This window comes from Sarcophilus harrisii, chromosome 1 (assembly GCF_902635505.1).
Source record: "Sarcophilus harrisii chromosome 1, mSarHar1.11, whole genome shotgun sequence".
Taxonomy (NCBI): domain Eukaryota; kingdom Metazoa; phylum Chordata; class Mammalia; order Dasyuromorphia; family Dasyuridae; genus Sarcophilus; species Sarcophilus harrisii.
The window spans coordinates 85494440-85522429 of record NC_045426.1 but is presented as its reverse complement, the minus strand read 5'-3'; the positions used below and the strand labels follow the sequence as shown (position 1 = coordinate 85522429).

General features: G+C 45.2%; 1 protein-coding gene across 6 annotated transcripts in view; it reads right to left on the bottom strand.

The window, feature by feature from the left end:
* Positions 1 to 337: 337 nt before the first annotated feature.
* The window catches only part of USP19 (ubiquitin specific peptidase 19), a 28937-nt gene continuing 1284 nt past the window's right edge, over positions 338 to 27990 (bottom strand). For 2 of the 6 annotated variants that reach the window (XM_031959413.1, XM_031959419.1), the window contains exons 2-27: positions 24694 to 24953; positions 23971 to 24027; positions 23601 to 23732; positions 23155 to 23288; positions 22730 to 23038; positions 22368 to 22605; positions 22003 to 22159; positions 21841 to 21912; positions 21405 to 21520; positions 20762 to 20976; positions 20481 to 20676; positions 20250 to 20383; positions 19602 to 19760; positions 19394 to 19504; positions 17822 to 17932; positions 17606 to 17707; positions 10719 to 10859; positions 10455 to 10573; positions 10061 to 10198; positions 9645 to 9973; positions 8940 to 9050; positions 8582 to 8798; positions 4767 to 4919; positions 4251 to 4414; positions 3375 to 3553; positions 1085 to 1710 (exon numbers count right to left, since the gene is read on the bottom strand). In XM_031959413.1, the coding sequence (XP_031815273.1) occupies positions 1483 to 1710; positions 3375 to 3553; positions 4251 to 4414; positions 4767 to 4919; positions 8582 to 8798; positions 8940 to 9050; positions 9645 to 9973; positions 10061 to 10198; positions 10455 to 10573; positions 10719 to 10859; positions 17606 to 17707; positions 17822 to 17932; positions 19394 to 19504; positions 19602 to 19760; positions 20250 to 20383; positions 20481 to 20676; positions 20762 to 20976; positions 21405 to 21520; positions 21841 to 21912; positions 22003 to 22159; positions 22368 to 22605; positions 22730 to 23038; positions 23155 to 23288; positions 23601 to 23732; positions 23971 to 24027; positions 24694 to 24817 (4146 nt within the window). In that variant the 5' untranslated portion in view covers positions 24818 to 24953 and the 3' untranslated portion in view covers positions 1085 to 1482. Of the gene's footprint in view, positions 877 to 1084; positions 1711 to 1766; positions 2628 to 3374; positions 3554 to 4250; positions 4415 to 4766; positions 4920 to 8581; positions 8799 to 8939; positions 9051 to 9644; positions 9974 to 10060; positions 10199 to 10454; positions 10574 to 10718; positions 10860 to 17605; positions 17708 to 17821; positions 17933 to 19393; positions 19505 to 19601; positions 19761 to 20249; positions 20384 to 20480; positions 20677 to 20761; positions 20977 to 21404; positions 21521 to 21840; positions 21913 to 22002; positions 22160 to 22367; positions 22606 to 22729; positions 23039 to 23154; positions 23289 to 23600; positions 23733 to 23970; positions 24028 to 24693; positions 24954 to 26722; positions 26813 to 27990 lie in introns of those variants that run through there. The other 4 variants (XM_031959429.1, XM_031959437.1, XM_031959433.1 and 1 more) reach the window with 4 other exon arrangements.

The window sequence follows — 27990 nt, the reverse complement described above, 5'->3', positions numbered from 1 at the left end:
ATGAAGTCATTGTCTTCCTCTAAGCAGTGCCCCCATTTGTCTCTCTGGCTCCCTTCTTATCCCCAAAGGGTGAAGTTCTCCATCTCTTCACTTCTATCCTGGCCCCAAAGATGCTGGATGAGTAGGGGGGAAAAGATGAAGTTATAAAGGAAGCTCAGAAGGAAGTAGGACCAGGTAGTCCCTGGTGTTCTGGGAATGGGCAATGCCAAATGCAGCCTCCACAGAGGTTACAATATTTGAGGTTTACTTATTTATTGTTTAAAATATATTTAAACAGCAGCAATCACTTCCCAAATGCAAAAAAAAAAAAAAAAAAAAAAAAAAAAAAATTACAATATTTCAAATAAAATTAAAATGCAAATCGGAAAGAACTGAAAGTACAACTGAGAGAAATTAAACACAGAGGGCACCAGGGGCTGGGCTCAGAGCCAGGGAATAATTCAGGGTCTTAATTCAAGGGATTGGGTGTGTGTGTGTGTGGACATTCGAGACGTGCAGGCTGACTGCAGACAGCCATGGCACCACCTCTGAAGCCCCAAGCCCTTCAGCCCCCTACCACCCGCACCCCCCAAATGGAGCCTGGGTCCCAGTTAGAGGAGGGAAAAACTGAGGGAAGCTGTTAGGAGACTAGGCAGGGGAAAGTTGAGGGTGAACAAGGTGCTTGGCATAGGAGAAGGCCAAAGCCAGAAAGCCCTGCTGGATACACCCTCCCCCCCACCCAGGGCCCCCCCACCCAGGGACCTGCTAGTCGACTTCCTCCATGTTGCTGTAGGTAGGGGTGGGGCGCTCCGTGGGGCGGGGGAACAGCTCTGCGGGCGTCATCGGGGGGCCCCCCTCAGGGTCCAGATCAGGCGTGAAGGGCGCAGGGCCCATTCCCTGTAAATGGAACATAATGCTGGGAGGGGCAGTATGGAGGGGGCAACCCCTCCCCCCTCCAACATCACCCAGGATCCTCTTCCTTCCCTAAGGTGCGGGCTCTCCTTTCTCCCCCCAGAGAGCCATCAGGGCACATGAATTTGTTGGGGTATTCTAATACATTTTGGGGATGTTAGGCGCGCATAAGGAAAAGACGCAGGAAGAAGCACCAGAGGGAGGAGATAAAACACTGAGCCTGGGAACAATTTTACTTTATTGACACATTAAATACAGGAAAGTAGCTTGGGGAAAGGGGGTATGGAGAGGGTAAGAAGAAACTAGGGCTGGGCCTTGTAGATGGAAGGCAAGAAGGGAGAACAGGATCCCTCTAACCTCAAGTTTATGTTTATGGCCTGGGGCTAAAGGTGGGGCCCGGCAGGCAAGTGGCCCAGGGACATAGCTCAGGGTCTGAGGCATGAGGAACTGGCTGGGCAGAAGCCTATTCTCTCCTAGGGGTAGGCTGGCAGGCAGCCCTGAGACAGGAGTGTACAGAACACAGCCAGGGCCCCGAGTCCATATTGGGGTCCAAATTTACTCCCCAGAGGGGCCAGCCCAGAGGCAGGCAACTCATCTCCATCGGCTCTGGGACACCAGTGGATAGAACACATTGAGGACGAGTGCCACCAGGGCAGCCATGGTGCCCAGGACGAAGTAGCGGAGGCAGCCCTCATCTGGTGCGTCTGGGGCCCGCCTCGGTGGGGCTGCCCAGCCTCGGGGCCCCCAGTGGCCTAGGCGTCCTGAGGCCTCTGGCCCCAGTTCTTCCTCTGCTTCCAGCTCCTGCCAGATCCGGGAAGCCTGCGGTGTGCGGAAACTTGAGTCAGCACCAGGGAGCGGGAAGACAGGACAGGATGGGATGTGGCCCCTGGTGCCCCCACCCCCCAAAGCCCTGAGCCCCACCCTGGCCACCCCAGGAATGGGTGCTGGGGCTGTCCACCTGCAGTCCCAGGGTCAAGCAGTCAGAAGGTAGGTGGTAGCCAACTGGAGGAATCATCTGAGGTGAATTTCGAGGGGGCACAGAGCAATCCTGGAATGACTTTCTCCAGCACAATGTGTCTCATTCAGACAATCAGAGTTCAGTTCTCCAGCCTCCAGGATCAAAAAGGATCCAGCAAATCACTGCCCATTTCTCTTCCGGATGAAAGGAGTCTTGCTCACAAAAGACATCCTAACAGTACAGCTTGTCTTCCCTGACCCAGATAACTCGGTCAGCTAATCACGGTGCAGCTCTGCCCCATGCACTTGTAGGGCTTAATCAATCACAGCGTGGTTTTCTTTTCCCCACAAACCAAGACTCCAGTGGCCTTGGCCAATCACCGGTCTCTTCGGGTAGAATTCTTGAACCCACATCTGGAGTTTCTCCTCTGTGCCAGGCTTGGTCAGAGGGGACGGTCCCCTGGCATTCCCATGGAGCCCAGCCCAGTGAGGGAGGAGGTGAAGAGCAGAGTTGACCAAGTTGAAGGACAGCCCACTATACCCGCATGCTGTCACAAGTGGCAAGGTGTTGATAGCAGAGGTGGTGGGGTTAGGCAGAAGGCTGGTGTCTGCCACGGCAGATAGTGCTCGGACAGGTCCCTCACTGGGGGGAGAGGGAGAGCGCCCAAGGCCTCCCATGGTCACAGCATCCCTATTCTTCAGGGTCTGCACACTGAGGGAACTTCTCCTGGAGGCTGAGCTCCGTGGTGCTGAAGGATGTCAACCCCAGAAGGCTCAGCCTTGAGGAGCAATACTCATGGTAAGGAAAGCAAGTACTCACCTCTGAGTGGGGGCAATCAGTGTGAGCGGCGTATTTGAGTAGTGTGTATGTGTGTGTGTGGGTAGGATGGCAGGAGAACACATGATAAGCACATCACCCAGAGGTGCTCCAGCAGAGGTAGGACACAAAAACGTGGAAAACAAAGTCTGAACCGACTGGACTCATTTAGCCCTCGGAGCCCATTCTCCATCTGGGAGAAATCTCCTGGGTCAGCCTGGAAAGGGAGTTGCGTGTGTGTCTGCATGTCTGGTGTGTCAGCGTGGGCGCATGAGTGGCCTGGCTGCTCCACTGGGGGCCAGGGCTACCGGGTGCCCGTGCCCCTCAGCAGCCCTGCTCTCCTCAATGGCCAAGTCCTCAAATCTGCAGCACAGTCATGTACAATGGACACAGAACCTAGGTCCCTCAGCCTCATCAAGGATCTGGAGAGACCTCTGGTGTCCAAGGCCAACAGGGAGGGCACAGATGGGATGGAGAGGACAGAAGAGCCCGGAAGGATCAAGAGAGAGGGGCTCTGCCCACGAGTCAGGTATCAAAGCTTCGCAGACAGCGCCAGGGCAGAGGCCTCCACCTCAGACACCAATCATGCCACCCACCCCAGAAGCAGGCCAAGACAAAGAACAATGTCGTCCTCGTGTCCCCTCCCCTCTCCTGACTCAAGTGTTTAAATACCCCCAACCCCTCTCAGCATGCAGGCTCCCCCGCTCACCTGGCTGGTGGCCGCCTCTGTGGCCGGGCCCAGATCTGGGTGGTGGTCGGTAGCAGGAGCCCTGGGAGGCCTCTCCACAGGAGAGTTTCGCCGACGATAGAAGAGGACATAGGCATAGCGGGTCACTACTTGGCTTTCATCGACTGTGGTCACTGTGCTGTCATCAAATAGTCTCCAGCCTTGGGGGGTGGGGGAGAAAAAGGAGAAATGACTAGGGGCAGACTTGTCCCAGTACTAAGAAAGCAAGACCCTCCACCCCTTCCCCAGAACAGGAGAAAAAGCAGGTTCTTAACCTACTCTGCTTCACTTTCTCCTTCAAAGGGGGAGATGCCAGACTTCTGGGAAATGCCTTTTGTAATCAGCAAAAAACAGACCAGGGACTAGGAGGCTCTGAATGAGCCTAAGCAGGAACACTTACGCAAGGAAGCTGTAAGAGTGGCCATGTAATGGAAATGGGCTAGCTAAAAACTGAAGGAGCTAGATGAAAGGGGACAGAGTGCTGAGCCTGGAGTTAGAGAGAACTGAGTTCAAATCCCGCTCCACACACCTCCTAGCTGTGTGACCCTGGACAAGCCACTTTACCTTGTTTGCCTCAGTTTCCTCATCTGCAAAATGAGCTGGAGAAGTTAATGACAAACCACTCCAGTGTTTTTGCCAAGAAAATCCCAAATGGGATCATGAAGAGTTGAACAAGACTGAACCACCACAAAAAAACAAAGCTGAGGCTAACACCCCATAAAGCCCCCAAGTATTCAGGTTTGGGGGAGATGAAAGGAAGAAGACAGAAGTTCTAAGTTATAGCAGGGGACCTGTCCGAGCCCTTGCATGGGTCACTTTTGGGGGACCTCCTGCGTAGGAGACAGGATACTCCCTCACCCACATCACTCCGCTGGCTGTTCTTGTCACTGGGCAGGCGGGCATATGCAGTGTAGTGGCCTCCAATCATGCCCCCATAGTGGTTGATGACTGCGTATAGGTCATAGGTTGGAAGTTGCCGGTCATCCTTCTGGCCTATGCAAAACTTGCTCAAGTCCAGGTTCCTAGATTGATGGAAAAGAGGATACCATGATTCCATGAAATGGCAAGGACTAGTTGGGAGTTTTCTCAGACCCCTGGCAGCAGAATTGCCAAAGAAGACCTTCTTCTCTATCCCCTCACAATCCAGAGCCAGAGGAGGCTCTCAGATCACAGCAAATATGCCACAGTTTGCCATTTCCGTCCACACGTCATTCATTCAAAGACCTAGTAAATGGCTAAATTAGCAAGGCACAATTTCTCCCCATGCTATCTGCTCCCTCAACCAGGGACTTCCCTGCCCAGAGTATAAAGGGCTCAGATTCTGAGGATCTGGAGGGTTCTGTCTCCTCACAATTATGCCCCAAGGTTCCTCACCTGAGAGGGAATTCCACCATGTCATTAATTTTATCCCTCCAGATGAAGCTTCGAAAGGAGAAGCGCTTCAGCTGGATAATGAGCACATTTGGAAGGCGCCACAGCATCAGCTGCTTGGAGGCTTCTCTGTGCTGCTTACACTTTGGACAGTACCTGCAAAGAGGCAAGTGGAAACACATCAGGCACTGGGGCAGAAGCAAACCCTGTGTACTGACAGCCATTATGGGGTGGGCAGTGTGGGTCCCAGAATCCCAGGGTCACGGCATGCCAGAGGTCATCTAGGATTCAGTTCCCTTATTCTACATCAGAAGGGAGAAACCCACAGAAAGGACAGGGATTGTCTGGGTCATGGGAGCAACACCCAACCAGTTGAATCCTCTTTCCACAATACTGAACTGCCTTCCAACATCTTACTCGAAGGAGAATTTTCCTCCTGACTAAACAAATGAATGCCTGAAAAAGAAAACAGGGAAAATCTCTTTCTTCTTTCCATAACTTAGAATTTTCCTTAATTTTTCTCTGGGCTGCCTCTTCCCGCAGACATAACAAGAGTTCTCATTTATAGTTTTCTACCTGTACCTTTATTCCATTCCAATCTATCTTCTCTAGCAGATTTAATCTATTATCCATTAGATCCTTCCCTGGGGCTACAAACAAGTCTGTTATCCTTTAAAAAAAAAAAACAAACTCACTGGAACTGACGCTACCCTTTTGTGAATCCCATAATCTCTCTTCTCATTGGCTAAACTCCTTGACATTTGGTGTCTCTACTTCCTCTTTTCTCTATATGAAATTCTCTGCAATTTACATTCTGATTTCTTCCTTCAAAAGAAACTGTTTTCTCCAAAGCTACTATGTTCTCTTAAATGACAAACCCACTAGCATTTGCTCAGTCCTCATTCTTCTTAACTTTTCTTGCTATACCATATAGCTCTCCTGACCAACTCTTCCTAAGGTCTGGGCTTTTGTGACATTGCTCTTTGGTGATATCCTTCTCTGTCTACTCTTCCTCGGCATATTAACAGACACTTTCTTCTCATCCCCAGCTCATGAACTATCTCTTGGACATTCCATAAGCATTTCAAACTCATCCAGGACTAAAGCCCACCTCTCCAAAATTTCCTAATATCGTCAAGAAGGTACTTCAAAGCTTCCAGTTCCCCAAGTCTGAAACCTTGTCATCTTTGACTCCTTTCTCTTTCACTTAGTATAGGCAATAAATCGTCAAATCTTGTCATTTCCATTATTTTGCTCATATCTATTTCTTCTTTACTCACATAGCCACCACCCTAGTTCACCCCAAACCTAACCATTTCCCCTGTCTCAGGTCTCTCTCCCATCCTATCCATCCTACAGACAACTGCAAAAGTAATTTTAATAAAGCATTAAATCTGACTATGTCAGCCTTCCACTCAAACTCCAGTAGCTTCTTCTTCCCACTCCTCTATTTGGCATTTAAAGCCATTTACAACATGGCCCATTTTTATACTTCCAATTTTCTTACATATCACTCTTTCTCCACACATTCTACAATCCAGATGCTGTAACCTCACACATGGAGGCTCCATCTTCCAAGGTCATACTTTTTTTAATGACTATCTCTCATATCCTCTCTTGTCCTCCAAGGATGTCATGAAATTAATCCCTGGGCTTTCCATGACAAATATGGAAATATGTTTAGAAGAACTGCACATATTTAACTTACTGCTTGCTGTCTAAGGGAAGGAGAAAAATTTGGAACACTTGCAAAGTGAATGTTAAACACTATCTTTGCATGTATTTTTGGGGAAAAAAACTATTTAAAAAAATAATTCTTGGCTTTCTTCAAGACGGAGTTCAGGAGATACATTCCTAAGATGATCTTTGCTGCTAAGGCCTTCCCAACTAGAGTGAATTCTTCCCTAGCCTTAATCACTGATTGGGTAGTTGTCTTGGGCAAAATGATACCTGTTAAAAGACCTTAGCTTAAAAACACCAAGGTCTCCCTTTGTATTCAGGGCCATCTCCAGTTGTCCTGATCTATATCTGGTCACTGGACCAAGATGGCTCTGGAGGAGAGAATGAGGCTAGTGACCTTGCACTATCCTCCCTCACTTAAATCCAACTCACTTGTGTGTCATGGCATCCCCTCCCTGATGTCATGCTCCTATTTAAGAACGAAGGAAAAACGGGGGCAACTAAGTGGTGCAGAGCACCAGCCCTGATGTTAGAAGGACCTGAATTCAAATCTGGCCTCAGACACTTAACACTTCCTAGCTGTGTGATCCTGGGCAGGTCATTTAACCCCAAATGGCTCAGGGGGAAAAAAACTGTGTTATCTACTTTGTACTTTTGTGCACATTTCTACATTGTGGCCTCTTAGAACAGGATCCTCTGAGAGCAAAGTTTATTCATTCTTGTCTCTGGATAGCCTGAACTTAGGCCAGTGACCTCATACTTGATGGACATTTGTGATCTGTTCCACTGCTCTATAACCTTTAATCTCAATTATTCCAGGAACTGGAAGAGATGAATACTCCAAGTCTTCTCATCATATCACACCTGGAGATCATGATGATCATATAACCAGGATCTTCAGGCCCACTCCCTTTTCCATCCCACCACACACTACTTCTATTCTCTAGCCACACTGTAGCTATCTGTATATGTATATGATGTACCTTGTGTTTCCCAACTCAAAATAACTTCAGTTAAACTGAGGCAGGAGACTAGCTCAAGCCCCAGCTCTGCAGTTCAGTAGCTCCCTGGTCACAAGCCAGTCAGGGAACCTCTCTGGATTGCTTCCCTTATCTTTAAAAAAGATGAGCGCTTGTCCTCCAAGGATGTCATGAAAGAAAATACTTTGTCTTCTTAAGCACTAGGGCAATGGCAGCTGGTGCTTTTGCACAGAGCAGTACATTAGATGAACTCAAAACGAATGACTGCCCAGGCTTGCCAGAACCACCCTTAAAGTAAGGTGGTAGGAGGTGATGAAGGGTACTAATCTGGAAGTCAGAAGATGCTCCTGCTTCTGCTACACCCTTTCTGAACTTTCCTTCTGTGCACCAAAATTTTCTCATCAGAAAAATTTTTTATGGTTTTTCTAGTTTTAAATGCCACAATCCACTTTTTAAAACACATTTTACTCCCCTTTGTCAATTATTTCAATTATCACCCTGGAAAAGCTATTTTTTTTCTAAAGGCTTCAAATGATCAGAAACTTCCCATTTCTCTTCTGATCACCTCTGCCTGTAGCAGGTCAGGTGTCCCTCAGGATCCCCTGGCAACCTGTTACTCTGGATGTATTCTTGAATAGAAGAGGGGGAGGCATGTGGACCCCTGGGCATCCCATAAAGAGTTCCTTCCCTCCGAGAGGGGGAATTCAGATACCCCTCAGTGCACAGAAGAACAGAAAAAAACATAATACAATTCCAGAGGACTGGGTTCTGGTCCTGCCTCAGTTACCAGCTAGCTGTGCAAGTCTGGCAAGTTCTATCTCCTCAAAAGATTGTAGTTTCCCCAACTATAAAAGTCAAAAGGTTGGTTTAGATGATTTTAAAGTTTCCTTTCATCTCATGTCTAAGGTCTCTTTCAATACAAATGTCCTGTGTCCTACTGGCTCCTCCAGCTCTTTTCCTTTCTAAGTTCCCTCCCAGTTAATATTTCCTGGTCTTCTAAGCTCTTTTATTTCTGCCATTTATTTTGTATGTTTTTTTCTCAGCTGTGACAGAGTCTGTGTTTTATATTCTAATATTGTATTCTATGTTCTAAGATCCCTTCCACTTCAAACACTCTGGGCCTGGAGTTCTCAAACAATCAAACCTCCCCATTCTTACCAGGCTTCTTCTGGGGCTAGCACCTCAGGCTTGGTGAAGAGATTGAGACACTGCTCTAGAGTAAAATGGCCAGCCCTGGCTGCCTCACTGGCCGAGCTGGGGTCTTCCACACACTCGAGCTCCTTGGAGCCAACTAGCACAAACTCCTTCAGCCGTTCATTGTTCTTCCACACCAAGGCCAGGCTGCAGTCATCACTCAGGTCCAGGGGGGCTTCACCTACAGAGGGAGAGGTTTTGCATATATCTTCTTAGTTTCCCTATCTTTACCAAGACCCACAGTCTCTGCCCTAGAGACCCAGGCCTTATTTGTTCCCCATCTTCTTGCCAACCCTCAGGCCTATTTTGAAGTCCCGAGCACCTTTGTCTTCCAGCTTTTGCTCCTTATTGGTGGCATCAATTTTGTTGATAAAAAATGGGGGTGGATGGGCACTTAGGACTTCAGCTGGGTGCTGGTATCCTGGGACAGCAGCTGTCAAGAAATATATACATATATCAGGAGCCAGAACCCCAAGCCCAATGCTTTATCTCTGCGACCCCATAATACAGTAGGGTTCATGCTTACTCCTTTCAACTTCTGATTAAGTTGATGCTATTACACTTTTCCCTTAGCTGGTTTTCTTATCTCCACCCTTCAAACTCACCTGCAGAAGCTATCTGAATTACTTTCCTAATACATGACTATAATCATGATTGCCACCTAGTCACTCAAAAAGCTTAAATATATCCCCACTGCTTCCTCAAGTATAAAAAGCTGATCTTAGCACTGAAGTCTTTCCTGAATTTAATTCCAAGCTATCCATAACTATTCTCTCTTATTCTATATTCCACCAAACAAAACCGTACCTCTATCCTCATCCTACCTTTTCCTTTCTCAGGGTATTTTTTCATATTAACCCTATTCTTCCCCTCAATTCTTCCTATACATTGAAATTCATCTGCAATCCCAGTGTCACTTCCCTCCACGAAGCTCTCCCTGAATTTACCCTAAGCTCTCAATTGAAAAAATCATTTCTCCTCTCCCATGTCCATGGTATTCAGTCCTTCTTACTCTTGAATCTCTTACCTTCAGGCCTGAGTAACCTCTCCCCAGCAGATTCCTTAGAAAATCCCCCCTCGTTGGCCATGCTGACTGTTGACTCTGAGAGGCCTGTGTCAAGACTGGGCACAGAACCCCGATCAGGGGCTGCCCGGCTCCTTGAGGCACCTGTGTCACCAAGCTCAGCCACTGTTGGGGATACTTGGGATTCTGGTGAGGGTCTTAAGTCCCGGTCCCCACCCCCAGCCTCCAAAGTGCTCAGCACAGGAGATGTAGAACTGCTTAGCACTTGGGGGCTCTGTTCTGGAGATACACGGCCTAACTGGAAGGGTGGCTGGAACACGCTCACTGAGTACCTGAAGAAGAGAATTGATGAGTCCAAAAGGCCATGCTCCATTTCCCCTTCCATTGCACCCAGTCCCCACAAGGAGAGATGTACTCACCGAGCATAGCCTTCCAGCAGCTGAGCAAGGCGAGCATAGGTGAGGCGGGACTCAGGGACACTGATGAAGAAGGGAAAACCAATATTCTCTGGACGGCACAGGCCTTTGTGATCTGGCCAGTGAGTCTTCTGACAAACCCTATGAAAAGAATAGGACAGTTCTGAATGGCTCAATCTCATTTATCCAGGGAAGGAACAGGGCAGCTCTCAGCGGGAGATGAATGTGATCAATCCCAGATATGTCTGGGGTGAAAAGCAGAAGCTGAAGCCTTAGGCTCAGAGGGAAATATCACTTCTGGGAAGGCCCAGGGGGCAACTGTGTTCAGACAACCAAAGCCAGCAGTGATTGGAAGAGGGCTGGATGAGGGCCAGGTTGGGGTAGAGGGCTGCCTCACTGGTTGCAGTAGCCAACACGGTAACAGCGGGTACAACGCTTCAATTTCTCATCCTCAGACTGCTGCTTCTTCTGGCAAGCAGCACACTTGGCAATGGGGACACTGGGCACCTGAGGACGCTGGAAAAAGATACACAAGATCTTGTTCTCAGCCATCCCCATTTGTGGATACAAAGTCCCAATTATTTATCCTTTCTTTCTTTCTTTTTAAATTAAGTTTTTAATGCCCTCCTTTTCCTTCTAACTGGGTGGTAGACAGACCAACCTGTTGCACTTGAAGGACTACCACCCGCTCCTTGGCTAGCTCTGGGGATAGCACTTCAAAGCAAAGGAGCAGATCAGTGGGAGAGACGGTGTCCAGTGAGTGTGATGGCAGGAACACACGGTGAAATCGGTTCTTAATCACCTGGTTCAGAGGAAGGGTAAGAGCAACAAGGTTTCATTCAGCAATCTTACACTCTCCTTTGACCAAAGCTACCAGTGGGGACAAGACAAATTCCCTATAGCTCCTATGAATACAGCCAGGAAGGTGCTCAGATTCAGGGATTCCAAAGGCTTTAGGACAAGGGAGGAGAGAAGGGAGAAAAAAGAAGAAAGGAAGAAGAGAGGGATGAAGAAGAGAGAAAGGGAGGGAGGAAGAGGGGAAGGAGAAAAGAAGAAAAGGGGGAGGAGAGGACAGAAGGAGGGGAGAGGAAGAAGGAAAAGGGAGCAAGCATCTATTAGAAAGTTGGCTGGCAACTTTTCACTCAGTTTGGAGCCGAGAGCTGAGATTCTTTTTATACCTCAAATTATTATATATACACACCATATTTCTATAATACCTCAAATTTACCAAGCATTTTCCTCTCGTAAGCATCCCCTGAGGTTGGTAGTAAAAAAAGTTATCTCCATTTTAGAAATGAAACAAGCTCAAGAAAGAGAAACTATTTGGCTCACATTAACACCTATAGTCAGCTATTTCCCATCCTGCATGGTTCCCAATACGTCCAAAAGATCAGAGGCCTAGGTAAGTAACACACTCTTACAGCTGGCTAATTCCCAAAGCAAGATGAGGTGGGAAGGCAGCTGGGTGTGGGTGGGTGGAGATAAGGGGTAGAAAGAGGGGCAGAAATGATCCCTGAATGTAATTATAGGACTTGGCTCTTCTATTTACAACCTAACTCAGACAAATCTTTCTACTCTCTGGATCAACAATTTCTTCATCTAAAAAGGAAGGAGCTGGATCAGATGATCTCAAAGATCACATTCAATTTTAAGTCCTACAAATTCAATTGGGAAACAGAAGGTACTCCATAGTAAGAGTTGTCTATCTCATTTTAAAAAGAATGGCATTACATGGGATGTGATGTCACTAGGGCTCCTGGATTCCATCACAGGCTTTAAAGACCATTTCAGATCCCACATTCATGAGATTGGTATCTACCTAACCTCATGGGGAGGGGAGGGGAAAAGAAGAATCACCAATAATTGATACTTTTCTCTTCAAAATCTAGCATTTATTTTGCATCTCTCTAATACACTTCTTGTGTCAAGCTCCCATTATCTAGGGCTTGATAACGCTCCCCTCTCAAGGTGCTCCTGGTTGTCTACTCTTTTTGTTGAGGTCCTCCCAAAGTTCTGGCCTGGGCCCACTCTTCTTCTGTTTCTATAGAAACTTCTGTTTCCATAGAATTTCAACTGATTTCCTCAGCTTCCATGGCTTCAATTATCTATGCAGATGGTCCATCTATAACCTCTCTGATCTCCAGTCTCCCACTTTCAACAGCCTCTCAGATATCTCAAACTAGATGTCCCACAGAGATCTTTAACTCACCATGTTCAAAAATGAAGTTATCTTTTCCTTTCAAACTTTCCTCTCTTCCAAACTCCCCTATTACTGCCAAGAGTACCACATCATCCTAGTCACTCAGGTTCACTCCTTACTCTCCCTTATCTCTCATAATCAACCAACTATCAAAATCCTGTTATCTTTTATCTTCACAATATCTGTTGTGTCTGTCCCTGCCACACTGGTGTGAAGTGCTTATCACCTCATGCTTGTATTCTGACAACAGAATGCTAGTGCTAAGCCTTTCTCTAGTCTATTCCTTTTCTGCTACAGAGTTGAAGAATAAACAGTCAGTTCCTTGACTTCGTATTAGCTAAGACCTATGATAACCCCCCTTTAACCTTGGTGAAGTGACATCATGGAGAACATTTACCTTTGGCAGCGAGGTCTTCCTGATAGCTATCAGCTTCCTAGTGGAACCAGTCCCAAGTACTTTTGTCCTTGGCTGCCGGGCCTTTCTCTATCAGTAACTAAAGGTTTATTTCATTCATCTCTATCCTCCAAACTCAGGCTTAGTCCTTGGGGACAGACTTCTAGCTCCTAAATACTTCCCAACCTTTTTGTACCATTGCCTCTCTAGCCTGTAATCATCTTCGCTTTCCTTTGTACGCCATCACAGGTGCACAGTATGTCTTCCCTGGTTTATTGACATGGGAAAAGAACAGATCCAAATTCAAAAATGAAATACCAGGAAAAGAGTAGTAGAAATACATTACATAAATTACCCAGTTTCAAATTCAAGAGACAACCACATAACCGCAGGACTAAGGGACTTCAGAAACTATTTAAGTCAAAATTATACCTGAAGATTAATTGCTTCTACAATATTTCTAACAAATGAACACTCAGCCTCTATTTGAAGATGTCTGGTGACAGGAAACTGCTTCCTTCTTCCAGAAGCAATTCTACCTGTGAAACAATTCTAGCAAGTTTTTCCTTCCATAGAGCTAAAATCTGACTCCCTGAAACTCTCACCCACTGCTCCACTTTTGTTTTCTAGAGCTAAGCAGAAAACATCTCATGTCTTTTCTACATATCAGCCTTTCAAAAACTTGGAAGACAATGATCATATAATGATCATATATTTATAGCTCAAATCTTCTCAAAATTAAATATTACCAATCCTAGGATGTTATGGTCTCCAATCCCTTTACTATCCTTACTTGGATGCCATCTAGTTTCCAGATCTACCATAGTCCAGGGGACCATGACAGAAAAGAAATTTATGATTAATGCTTTATTACTATATAAATAAGGGGAAAAAAAGTGTTCTTTTCTTCTACATCACATTCACGAAAATATAATCCATAGCAGACAAAAGCCAAGATTTTTGAATTTCTCAATCTACCCACTAGATTTTATGGGCATAGGAAGGTTGAGAATAATACAATGCGACTTAGACACCGTCAATTAAAAGTCAATATAATGGGTGAATAAACTTGCCTTTTACTAATCTGAAGCCACAGGATCACAGAATCCTAAAATATCAAGAGTCTAAAGGTCCCCTAGAGGTCATTTAGTCCAACTTCCTCACTATACAGACCTATACAAAGGGAAATAACTTGCCTAAAATTACCCAAATAGTTAAGGAGTAGAATTGAAGGTTCCTCTGACCCCCAAACTAGGGCTGTTCCTCGTATATGGTCTGGGAATTATACTGATATTAAACCTGCTGGCACAGTGGAGAGCTTGGGAAGCCCAAACAGTAAAGAGCAGTCATAGTAGGCACTGAAGATAATGATAGGAACAGCATGTCTCTGCTCTGTCAAATGACACAAAACATGGAGAAATTGTAACACATTATCATTAGGGCATGGCAATTCTTAAGACAAATCCAAAAAAATGAAGGTTCTCGAAATAATATATGACTCAAGAAGAAGAAACCTGCCATTTTCTGGTGAAGCCTTTCATGTAACAAACTAGTTAAATCTTTGATAAGAAGTCAGCAGAGATCCCAAAGGCTACTACAGACTCAGAGACTTCATGGAAGTCTGTAGGAGTGGGTTAGAGGGCTTGATAAGGGTATCCTCACGTCTTTCTCATCTCCTGCATTTTTTTCTAGAAGCCCAAGACACATTATTATTCATTAAAAGCAGCAATTACTGCTCTGTATCTGATGCGCTATGTTCTTGTGAAAAGAGGTTTGGAGTTTATAGCTACCCAGAATTCAGCTCTGAATCCTGGTTCAGAAACTATTCATATGGCTCTGGTCAGCTAAGAGCCAGTAAAAGGAAAAGCCCCTTCTTCTCTCTGTGCTTCAAAACCATCTATAATAAAATAAGGGAATTGGACTGAATGATTTCTAGAGTTTTCTTGCAGCTCTAAATCCCAGCAGTGTCAGGAATATTGGTGATCCCCTAGAGCTCTCTGACAAAAATAGAGCAGCTAATAACTTCTTGGTTTGCATTAATGATAACTTTATCCTTCAAAAGTTGAAGGAACCAACATGAAGAAATGCTATTCCAGACCTACTTTCACCAACAATGAGGGACCATTGCTGGGATAGGATTTATGTGTATCATGGAATGAAATGGCCACTCCATTTGAGGATTTGTGATAGAGAAGAAATTAAGGCATAGACTACATGCTCTAGATTTTGGAAAGTGGATTTCAAAGAATTCAAGTAAGCTTTCAGGACCTAGGAAGAACGAGTGATGCTCAAGAATTATGCTCTGAAGACACAAAGGAAACAATTCCCATAAGAAGGAAAACCAAGATTTTCTGAAGAGATCATGGATCCCTGTGGATACAGAGAGAATTTTCCAACCAACCTAAATTTTAAAAAGAAATGTACCAAAGGTGGAAGGCCAAGTAGCAAGAAAGGAAAGAATATATAATCGTCCTATAGAAAGAAACTCAAAAGGAGTTGAGGAAAACTACACATTAAAAGAAGGTTTTCTAGCTACACTTCAAGAATATGGAAAAATCAAAGAAAGAACAAGAACTTTATATGAGAAGAATGGGTCAATTATACCTTACAACAAAGAAAAGACAAGGATGTCGAATTCCTAGTTTGTTTTCTCTGATTTAGTTTTCTTTGCAAAAGAGAACCTTTCTAGAGAGATGACAAATGCAAAATGAGTCATGGAAGGAGCCAACTAATACCCAAAATTGGCAGAGGAATAGATATAATAAGAGGGCACTGAGCTGCCCATTAATAATTCCAGCCTCCTTGCCCAAATGGATTATACTCTCAGGGCCCAAAAGCCTAGGATGGTATGGTCTCCAATCCCTTTACTATCCTTACTTGGATGCCATCTAGTTTCCAGATCTCCAGATCATAGATGCTTATGACTGGAAGGAATCTCAGCTGCCCTACTTTTTGTCCCATACATGAAAGAAATTATCATGGTAATTTAATTGATAGGTTATTGTCCAGAGTCTGCTTGAAAGCATCAAGGAGGCTGATAAGGCTGTTAAACCTCCTAGAGATCTCTAAGAAATCATGGGAAATGGCTAAGGTGTCCAAGACTGGAAAAGAGCAAATTTAAAAAAAAAAAAAATTTAAGGGCAAATTATAGATCAGAAAACTTGTCTTCTATTTCTGGGAAAATTATAGAATGGATCATTAAAAACATGGCTGGCAAATATCTAAAGAGAAAAGCAACAGTAATTATAAAGATTATAAAGAGCCAGCCTGGATTCAACCAGAACAGATAATACCACACTAACTTCATGTCCTATTTAAACAACAATATTGAATTAGTAAATGAGGGGAGTGCTCTGGACAGCGTACCTAGATTTTAATAAAGCTTTTGATAAAATATCTTGATTATTATTGTGGAGAAAAACGAGATGGGAAGGAAACAATAAAACAATTAGATGGCTTCAGAACTGGTCAATGGTCAAACCCAAAAAAGTAGTTGGTCAAGTTCAATGTCAATGTGGCAGGAGGCCTTTATGCACAATTCAAGAAAAAGGACTTAAGCCTGTACTAGGTAATGTTTTATCAATAGCCTGAATAAAGGCATGGATATTTTGCTTACCAAATTTGAAGACAGCACAAATTTGATAGCATATTAACTATAAAGGAGATAATAGCATCAGCACCCAAAAACTCCAGAATAAAGGAGTTATTCATTTTAGATCAAAAGATTCCCTTGGGGATAAATTTCAGGGAATCTGTAAACTTTGATAAGAAAAACTACATCTTTATTTTCACTAACTTCTAACTGAAATTTATCTCCTTCCATTACAAACATATTCAACTAACAGTTTTTTGAAGAGAGGTTCACAGGCTTCACCAGAGGGCCAAGGAATCCATGCCACCAAAAAAAGTTAAAAACCCCTAGACTAGAGCCCTAGGATGAATTTAATAAGATCAAATTCAATAATGATAAATGTAAAGTCTTACACCTGAGCATTAAAAAAAAAAAAAAAATCAGCTCCACAAGAGTAACATGGGGGATGCAGCAACAGGCAAAAAAAAAATGGTACTGAAAAAAATCTGACGTTTTAGAGAACTGAAAGCTCAGTGGGACAGCAGGGTGATATGATCAATCCAAAAAGTAAATGCAATCTGGAGCCCATTAAGAAGGACAAAGCTTGCAGGAACAGAGAAATGAGCCCTCATGGCCTCCTTGATGCTTTCAAGCAGACTCTGGACAATAACCTATCAATTAAATTACCATGATGATTTCTTTCGTGTATGGGACAAAAAGTAGGGCAGCTGAGATCCCTTCCAGTCATAAGCATTTTTGATTCTGTGAACTGGCTTCTATCCCAACATTTCCCTTCCCATGGCACTATTTCTTTAACTCAATACAACCAACATTTTTGAAACCTGAGTGGCTAGAAGATAAAAGCCCCAACAACTTTATGGTGCTCTAGTACTCAGTTTCATTAGGTTTTCTCCATTCTTTTTTTCATATAAGTCAGAAGCTGCAGAATATTGTGTGCTATCTTCTTATTTGAGATTTTTATTTATACCCACTAATCATGCTATTAACGAAGACATGAATTCAAATGCAGATGCTAAACATTAATTAACTGTATGACTACAGATGGGCAAATCACAATCAATAGGTTTCAGTTCAATTATGTCTAAAATAAGGACAATAAAAGTGACAGAATTGCTGCAGAAATAATTGTTTACTAACTGTCGTTATAGTTTGCATCCTATTTTAGGAAGATAAAGGATGCTCATGATGGAAATTCCAAATTTCTAACCTCAAAGTTCCTAGTCTCAAATCAAAATGGAAATATCTAAACGTAAATCAAAGGTAGAAAAGGAATACCTTGGAAGGAGTGGAGTGGAGGGGTGTTAACTTGGGGATAAAGATTTCTGGGGAAAAGTGGTAGGGAAAGATTTTTTTAAGCCAAACCTCAGCCAGCCGAAGGCTCTCAGGTTTCACATGAACACTTTGTGCCAGGGAGTCAAGCACCTCCATTGCACTGGAGTTTTCTTTGCTGATGCTAACCAGGAACTACAAAGAAAGAATACCAAAGTCAGAGATGGAAGAAGGCAGAAAGCATGGCTGGGGTGAGGGAAGAAGGCTGAAGGCCTTGGGTCCCAGTAGGGAAGTACAGAGGTTGCTCACCTTCACAGGCTTCTTGTGTGGCTCCTTGGCAAAGTAGTACACAGTGAGTACTTTCTGCTTTTGAGGCAGGGGGACAGGCAGGTACAGGAACGGGTCGAAAGTGATGGAAACCTGAAACCACCCAGCAAATATCACTGAACCCTCACCTTCTACCAAGTCACAGAAGTTGCTGTGTGCATGAGCATGGACACGTCTCTCCAGAGTCTCTCCTGCATACCCAATCTGCTCTTCCTAAATGGCATTCCTTGATTCAGTAACCCAAGAGCTTAGAATCAATGGATTTAGAACAGATAAGGAAATCAGGAGATCTGGTCAATCTTCCTTAGTTTAAGAGGACAAAATGAAGCCTAGGGATAATAATAATAATAATAGCTAACATTTATACAGTGCTTACTAGTTGGCAAGAACCATCCTAAGTGTTTTACAATTATTATCCCATTTGATTCTCACAACAGCCCTGGGAGGAAGGTGCTATTATGAGCCCGACTTTACAGATGAAGAAATTTGAGGCAGACAAAGGTTAGTGCCTCACCTAGGGTGACTTAGTACTCAGTATTCTGCGGTGCCCCCTAGTGCTCTTTAGAGGTCACACAGCCTGCTCGCCACCCCAAAGTTTGGACTCTCCAGGGGCCAGGCACTGGAGGCTGAGGGTTGCATGGGCCTACAGCAGCCCTCCAGTGCTCTTTGCTCCAACAGTCCTGTTTCCTCATTCCCCTCCCTGCTCACTCGTAGGTTGGTTTTTGCCTCCTGCTTTTCTTACCACTCAGCTGTAACATGAGTTAGAGCTCTGAATTTGGAGTCAGAGGAGCAGGGTTTGCATTCAAACCTGGTACTTATTACACATATACTTAGACGGTTTCTTCCCTATCAAATGAGATCAGATAAGATGACCTTTAAGGAGCCTTCCAACTCTACATCTTAATAATGCCTTCTTCTCTCTGTCTAGTCAAAATGCTATACATTATTTATGAACTCTTTTCTATTCCATTTTCTCTGTGAAGGTTTCACAAATACTGAGCCATGGGGATCTCTTCAATCTTTCAGGATCACCAGGCTTTAGATGTCAGATGACATCTAAGGGAGTTAACAACTTTCATGCTTAACTTACTTTTAAAAAAATTCTCACAGAACTTTTAAAACTTTTTCAATTAATAAGCATTAAGTCTCTCCATCCTACTCCTTCAGAGAGTGAGAGGAAGAAGAAAAAACAAAACCCCTGTATCAAATATGCATAGTTAAGCAAAAATTCCTGTACTGGCTGGGCTGAAAATGTATGTCTCATTCTGTATCCCGAGTCCATCATCAATGTGTACAGGTGAACACTTCCCATTTTACAAAGAAGGAAGTTCAGGTCTGGACACTTGGTCAAATTCCAATAGATATCTTCCTAAGTAGAAGAATTCTCTGACTTCAAATCCAGGCTAGCTGACTCTTTTTCTACTTGCCCATAGTGCAGCTGGGCACTGGGCTGGAGACAGAGGCACCTTGACACCAAATACTTAAGAGGTTGATTGATTCTGGTCAGACTGATCCCAATCCCCTCCTCTAGGCTCTTTGGGGAAGCCTGCTCACCTTGGAACACACAGGGCACACCAACTTTGACTTGTACTGTCCATGGAACAAATCCACAATGAAAGAGTCGTTCCTCATTTTGTGCCGTTGCCATGCCTCCTGAGCAACCACCTGGAAAGGGGCAGAGAGGAGGTTCAGTCGCAGAGCCTCTCAAGCTTACTTTTCCCCTAGCTCCATTCCTCACTTTCCTGCTCCTAAGCACACTCACCTCATCAGGACGCCCATCAGAGTCTACAGTCTCTGTATAGGGCTTATTCTGGATTCGGTTCAGGTCCTCATGTAACCCATCCAACAGGAAGGCCATGAACTCCTGAGCATCATGCTGAGCATAGCCAGTGAACTGGCTGGCCTTGCTCGCCACAATGGCCTATGAAAAGAAATACAAACTCTATTTCCATTTTACTTTTGGGATGACAATGCCCTGCCCTAGGAGAGAGAGCCAGTGCAAAGGTTAGCATCCCCATTCATTTTATAGAGGAGGAAACTAAGGCTCAGACAGGGGAAATGACTTGACTAGAGTCAAAAACCTAATAAGCTAAAGACTGAGATTCTAAGCCCAGTCTTCTTTGTCACGCATCATGTTGTGCCTCAGTGTGAGACGCTGAGCACAAGACGATGAGCTTCAGGAGAAGAGCTATACAGGGAAAAACAGTCGCAACCATAACTACCCTTTGCCTCACATTATACAACTAGTGTCTGAGAGCAGGGCTTCTTCTGGGTTCTTTTGTGATCACACATGTGGTAAAAGTGTGCTTTCCCATAAGACCGACCAGAAAGGCAGGGGCAGACCACTGCGAGGTCAGAGGTCAGGACAGAATTTAAGGGACAAAGGCAAACTGAAGACAGGGAAGCTCACCTTCAGCTTAGAGGGCTGAAAGGCATGGTGGGTGCCCTTCCACAGCGCTCGCAGCAGCACTGCAAAGCCGATGGCCAGTCGTCCCCCTGTGCCCAGAGGATTGCTGTAGTTTATCTCCGCCTCAAAAGAGCGATCTACAAGTTGCAGGGCAAAAGAAGGTGAGCTCATGAGGCAGGGCCCCAGGGCTCTAGGGCCCCAGACCCTCCCGCCCTCCACTGAGCTCAGGCTCACCATGGAAGTAGTCCCGAAGCTCTCGGGTGTTGGACAGGGACTGAATGACACTGTTCATGAAGCAAGTGTTGCCCAGGTTGACAAGGCCTGTGAAACCAGGCAAGCACACCTTCTTCTCTTCTTCCTCCTCCTCTTCCACACTCTCACTGCTCATGGGGCTATGAGGCATGGGGGGGACCATGCAAGTGGGCTTAGGCTGCCAAGGACAAGCTGTGGTTAGCACAGAGGACCTCAACACTGTACCACTGCCACCCCCCTACCATCCCCAGTCCCCTACTCACTGAGGTAAGGGGGGGCTCCGGCTTCAGAGCCACGTGCTCTGGTGGAGTGCGGGCAGCCACACTGTCCAGCCCTGATTCTTCAGTCCGGGCCTTCACTTTCTCCTTCTCCCCAACTCGAGCCTCCTCCTGGCTAGCTAGAGGGGAACCACCTGGTGGAGCTGCATCCAGAGGGGTTGGGCCTGTCGGCATGGCAACCTTTGCACCACCCACTGCACCTTAAAAAGGGGGAATGGGGGGCTGGTGGTTAGCAGCACATGGATGGGAGGGGAACAAGGCCTTTCATGATAGCCCCCTGGACCAGGAAAACCTTATTCCCCAACTGCCTGATACAAAGAGCAGGGTTTATGACAGTTAAAGATGCTGATGAGAGAAGAGAAAGTGAGGGAAAGAAGGCAGCAATTTAATGAGGGAGACACAAGATTAGAGAAAGTCAAGTATATGACAAGAATACACAGAAATCAGGATATAGGAGATAGAAGAAATCAGATGGAAATAGGGACAGAAGGAAAATAGAGAAAAGCAACAGAAAGTAAGTACTTGAGGAAACATGCAAGAGCTGTGGGAAGGAAGCGAGGAGGGGAAGAAAATGATACAACAGGAACTCTGGGGAAGGGGCAACACGAGGGGAGCTCGGGGTGCAGACCTCGTGTGGCTGGGGCCTCAAGGCCCCCCCAGCGCTGACTCTGCCGCTTTCTGAGGCATATATCGATGCGTGAAGAAGTGAAGTGATACACACACTGCTCTGGCTGAATCATGTTCCTATTCCACAAACAAAAAGTAGGGTCTGTAGACCTTCCCCCACCCCCAGCTGCCCAGTCTCACCCAATGTCAGTCTTTTTTGTTTTTGACTCAACCAACGGAAATTAATTCCACTACTATATGATTACAGTAGGTGAATGCCAGTCTCAATATCACTATTCCCATGCTTCCTTCCTTACCCTTTCCCCCTTTCACTCTCCAGAGTAAAGAGAGAGGTGAGGCCATAATTTGTAAGTTTCACTAAAATGCCAAATTAGAAGTTTTTGGCTGCGTTAATCCTCAATACAGCCCACCCTGAAAATACAGGAGTGAGACTATACCTGAGCTTCACCTGCCATCGGAAGGTTGTATGTGGTCCACAATCTGGGTGCAGCCGCAGAAAGTTCATATCACTACAGAGGTAACAAGATAAGGTGAGTCTGCCTATGCCCCCCTTTTTCTGGATCACTATTTGCTTCCCCCAGCCATCCACACAGACTCACCTGGTCTGAAACACTAGGGTGAAGTCCTGTTCACGAAACAGTACACGAGAAATCTTGCGGCAGATTTCCTTCACATATACATGTACAACCACTGAATCTGGACCTTTCTCATATGAGTCATTCTTCACAAATGTCAGGTTCACCATGGGCTCGGGTTCTGCGTAGATCCCCATAATTAGATTTGCCCAACCACTGTCACGATCACCAATGAATTTTATCCTCACCCTCCCCAGGTTATGTTATAACTGAGTCCCAATAAAAGTTAGAGTGCCTATGAACATCACTCTTCCTCACATCATCCTGCCCTACATCAAAGCACCTGTGTCCACACCCCTGAGCCAACTCCCAGAACATCTCACCCATACCCTCAGCTGAATTTTCCAAAGTTGTTGTTGCTGCTTCCTCCTTGTTCTGGTCCCCTTCTTTACCCTGGGGGAGGGCTGGACAGGCCATCTCATTCTGGTGGGGTATCATCTTCTCCCCTTCTAGAGTACTTTCTAAACAAAGGCCTTGGTTTTCCTCTTGAATGGACTGTTGAGTATGTTGGGTCATCAAGGATAGCTGCTGTGGCCCAACAATTGCCTCAGGTTCTGTTGAAACAGGCTGTTCATGGAGAAGATGTGGATCAGCACTTAAAAGCCATTATGGACTTAACACTGAAGTACTTCCCAGTGCAGGGGAGAGCTCAAACATAAAGGCCCACCTTCCTCTGTAATGAACACCTCACCTGAACTGTGGATTCTGGTGAAGAAGGAGAGCCATCGCCTCGGGGACCTGGGCTGCCCCTGGAAGCCTCCCCTTCAGTAACCCCCCGGAGGTGTACTGCCCGTTTAGCACTGGGTCCTGCTTGAGCTCCAGGGCCTGTTCCTATGCCTGCTTCACCTCGGCCCTGAGCTCGCTTCTGATTTCGTGGCTCTTGCTTCCCTCTTTGGGGCTCTGGACTAGACCCGGGTTCCAGAAGACTGGGGGGCAGCTCTTGTCCATTTTCTTTGCAATGGGCTCCAGCTCCCAAATCCTGGCTTATGGGCTTCTTTTTCTGCAAAAGATCCTAAATATCAGATGCTTCCCCTCAGACTTTTCTGATACTTCATCCTACTCCTCAGTAGGTACCCCTACTTAGCAGTCTCTTAAGCCCTAGGCTGAAAATCTTACCAGGAGGGAGGGCCAGGTCCGAAGTGGAATCTTCTTATGCAATAATAACTGTAGGACACCACCCTTTCGAGCCTGGACCTTGCTGCAAGAACTTTCAATCTCCTCATAGAAGATGCAACTCCACTGCCGGCCATCTACAGGGAACAAGGAATAGGAACTATTGATACTTTCAGACATCCTTCTTAACCCTATTCAATGACTCCAAATCTCTAGTGCCCTTTAATTTCAGTTAAAATCTTTTGGAGTAAATGGCACAGGAAAAAGAAAAAGAGAAGAATGCAAGTAGATATAAGTGGCCTATCTTAGAAATAAGACATATTTCATTCTGTGCTCATTGTGGGAATACACTTCCCCCTCCCCTTCCTCCTTTCTCTGTCTCTCTTTCCCCCTCCCTATCTCCCTCGCTCCTTCTCTGTCATATTTACACAAACTCCTGGAGGCCATACCTGGTAACTGTACCACACAGTCTGTATCCGTGAAGGCTGCATCTATCTCTTCTATCCGCAAGGGCCCAGACCCCACATGCAGCTTTACAATCACTTCATCTGCATTTTGCTTCCAATCTAGTAGCAGTTCAGCTAGAGATAAGATAACAGAGGTCCCCTGAAGCACCAGACAGGGCTACCCTGGATATTATCTGGGCCTGAGATAGGGAAAAGTTTCCCATCCTCAAACCTTAACAGTCAGTAAAACTCATAAGCAGTGTAGTTATTCATGGCAGTTCTTCACATTCACATCTTGGCATTTGGGCCCTGAACACAGTTAGAGAGTACAGGTCAAGTGAAAGGATAAATTCCTCCTCCCTCAATTACTCACCTTCCTTGAATTCCTGCTCCTCTCTAAGGGTATATGTTTCCAAACCAGGAACAGGCACTGAAAATAAAAGCAAAGGAAGGGAGGTGAAGTCAGCAATGAGTTCTATTTCCTACCTTTTGAGGATACGTGGCAGTGGAGGGCAGAGAAAGGGAAAAGAAACAGGCCTAGCTGAATGCCTGCTCTGCTTTCACAAGGACCCCTCTGTCCCCCATTGCTTCTGGGACTACAGAGCCACTCAAACTCAAAACGTTTAATTCCTTAAAATATGCAACTCAGGATAACTTCTCCCCTCCTTCTACTCCACTACAAGGTATACAAATCATCAGTGGACTTGAAATTTTACACATATTTTCTCCTGGTACAGCCCTAGAAGGAACGCAGCGTAATGATGACTATCCCTATTTTACAGATGAGGAGACTGAGGCTCAGAGAGGAACAGTGAATGATCCATGGGCACATAGCTAAGATTTAAGTTCAATTTTCCGACTTTAAGTCTAGCGCCCTTTCTACATCAGGCTAGTTCTCTGTCCCAGTGAAATGAAGCCAGGAGTTGGGTTGGTTTCCGGGAATGAGATATTCATCCTATCACCAACTACCTGCTTAGAGAATAACATAAATCAACAAATAGAGAAGGGCAAGGGGAAGACTAAACCCACCAGCTGCCCAATTTCTGGGGACTTTTTCTTTGGTGGGACAAAAGCATTTTCTACATGTGGTCCCCACCTCTTTTGGGCTCCCCATCTTTGCTCTCCTGGTTCACACGATCCTTCTGTTTCTTCTTGTTGGTGGCATCCTCCAGCCCCTGGGGGCATCTTCTCTGGCCTGTTGCACTAGCCCCTCCGGACATCTTGAGCCGCTTGCTTGACACCCAGAATCCACCGGGGTCAGTGATGGAGTCTGGGTCAGGGGTTCGACGTTTTCTTCCTGGCCCAGCTATCTTGGCGATTCTCTGTGGCCAAACTCTCCAGTGAGGAACAAATGACCTAAAGAAAAATGGGCCCTAGTTACTCATTGCTAAGTTCTAAGAGGTGGTAAAGGTGTTTTGTGTTGTTGTTGTTGTTTGTGGGGGGTTTTGTGTTTATATGTGTGTGGGAGTAATTGATATATGGTAACAAGAGTCCTTGATATGCAAAAGGGGAACTGTGGTCACCTCAGAGTTTTGGAATGAAGATAAATAAGGGATGAAATCCAGCGCTCAAGGAAGAAATTTATAATCACTTTGTAGTTATTTATTTTTACTTTATCTTCCTTATTACAGAAGTGTCAAAGTCTAAACCAGCTTAAAACATATTTAAATCAGTAAATAATAATAATATATAAAATTACAGTAAGACACAAATGATGTTATTTGGGCCAACTTTGAAATCAGTTTTTCTTTGAGTGTAGAATCATTAACTTTCTATTCCAAAAGCACATTTTAATCCTATTGATGCAGGGCTTCATAGAGCCCAAACAAAGGCTGTAATGGAACTATGGCCTTGTAAGAAGAACACTGGATTTAGAGTCATCAGACATGGGTTTGAATCCTGGCTATGCCACACCATAAGATTCAGCCAGTCAATCAACTTTCTGGCCCTCAGCTTCTACATTTGAAAAATGAACAAGACTTGATAACCACTTGCAGTTCTGAGCAAGGGAAAGCAGCATAAGGGGATAGAGGTATACAATAGACCAATTAGTGTAAAAGGAACTAGATGACTACTGGGTTCTTGAAAAGTCAACATGAGCAATAGTCAGAGAAAGGTCCCAAGTACAGAAATGAGAGCCAGATAAGAGAAAGGGAGCCTACTAACTAATGGGCCTTGGCTGCAGCTAAAAGGGATGTCTCTGGACTCCCCACAACCACCAAAGAGAGGAAGTATCCCAATTTTTATTGGAACATTATCCAAGTTTCTCTCCTTGGTATTCCCTTGAGTCCAGCCTAGAATATGCATTAAAAAGAAGGCCAGAGTGGCAAGTGAATGAGGTGGCCCAGAACACACATTCCGATGGGGCTGAACTGGATGTAGGGCCTTTGCAAGGGGCTATTCTGAGGTACAGGTGAATGATATAAGCAGCTGCAGGCCTCTTTGGCTGTAGCTCCCAAACTGGCCAGTGTCTTGGGCATCTGATCAAGGTAAGGGTTCCAGCTTCATTGGCTTCCCTTGCAGAAACCAAGAGTTGCTGCAGAAGCAGCAGACAACAGAGGCAAGGAAGCATTAACTCTCAATCCCAGCAATCCTGGGCCCAACCTGACCACAAGAACTCTTAGGGCTTGTTTCCCAGCCCCTCTTTCTTTGCCAAAGCTTCCTTCCCAAGCAACAGCAGACCACACTGGTGGTATTCCTCCTATCAGTTTGGAGAACTCCTCAGGCTCTGGCCAGAACTCTACTCCTACCTTTCTTGTTCCACATACTCATGGAGGGAATAAGGAAGGGGTATGAGGAAGACAGGAAGGCCTCAGGCCCATGCTGTTTCAATTTCATTCTCTTGCTTAGTCATCTAAAGTACATGCCAACTTATCAGTAAGAGTGGGAGGCCCAGTTTCCACAGCCAAGAAGTGATTAGGCCTAGGTGTTAACTTGAAATACAATGGAACCAGAAGGTGGACTGAGGTAGAGACATGGCACTCCCATGTGCCATCCTTGCAAGAGCCCAAGCTATGAATGCAAATGCAGATGTTCCAGAACATTAAGCATAAAATTTACTTTAAGCTGCAGAATACAATTCCCATAACAAAGCAACACACTAGCACCAGGCCCACCCACCTCACCTCCTTCTGCAGCCAATTCTGAGCCTTCTTCCGATTTCTTCTCAGGCTTAAGAAGTGATGTGGGGGTGGGAGAAGGCAGAAGAAAGGAGAGACCACAGCAAGCTACATGAAGTTTAGGCAGATAAAGCATCAACTGCAGTAGCTAGCACCATTTTACTTCCACATATTTACTCCTCTGCCTAGCCCAACTTCTCCAGATCTGTCCACAACGTTCACACTAGGTTGAACAAGACGCCTTTTGAGGTTCTTTCCAACCTCTTAAGATTTTTTTACATGAAGATTCTTTTTCTCTTTCCTTTCCAAGGGAATCATCTGGTGTCCAATATATCACCTTTGGGCCCTCAAAGTTCCTTCTCCCACTCCTACAAGTTTTAACAGTTCCATGTGGCCTCTGCAAATCATTCTCTGCTCTTCCCTACCAGAGGGCCTCTATCCTAGGTATCATTTCAGATGCCTAGAGAGGAACAGAATAAGCCAAGATCCTAGGGGTCTGGGCAACAATGGGAAGCTTTCTAATCTCAATCTATGCTTCCTATTATTAAAAGTAAACCCACTACTCAGCAGAGCTGGGGTACTTCTTTCCAAAGGCTTCAAAGCACAACACAAATGGCTGACAAAAGAGCAAGGTCCCTGTTTCTGTGCAAATCAGTCAATCTTTCTCTAGACTGTCTCTTTTCAAGAGAGATGCATTATGGGAGAAGTTGCTGATCCACAGATGCAACATCTCGGAGAGGGGATGGAATCAAAAGGGAGGCCATTTATAACTACAGGTATAATAAGATGATAGTCATTAGAACATATGTTGCCACTCTCAGCTTCACAGTTGTCATTCTCCCCACTCCTGCACTATTGGCCTCATCTTCCTCGTTCATTCATACATTCAATGAGCATTTATTAAGCACCTACTATGTGCCAAGCATTGTACAAATACAGAAATGAAACAGTCCCTACCCTCAACGTGCTTTATCTTTTAAGTTTTCTGACTCTGGTCCCTGGTAGAAAGGGCCTAGACCCTAAGGTATGACAAGTGCACAGGCTAGTCCCCTAACTGGTATGTTCTTCTGCCACTTCTTGGCCTCCTTCAACACTCATCTCAAATCCTGCCTTCTGCAAGAGACTTTGGCTGGCCTTCCCCCTTCATTCCCATCACTATCTTTCCTCAGAGATGACCCACTAGCTAGCATATGCCTAGTTCCCTATCTGTTGTCTCCTCCAATAGATTGTGAGGTCTTTGAGGGGGAAAAACAATGTTTTTGCCCCTTCCATAT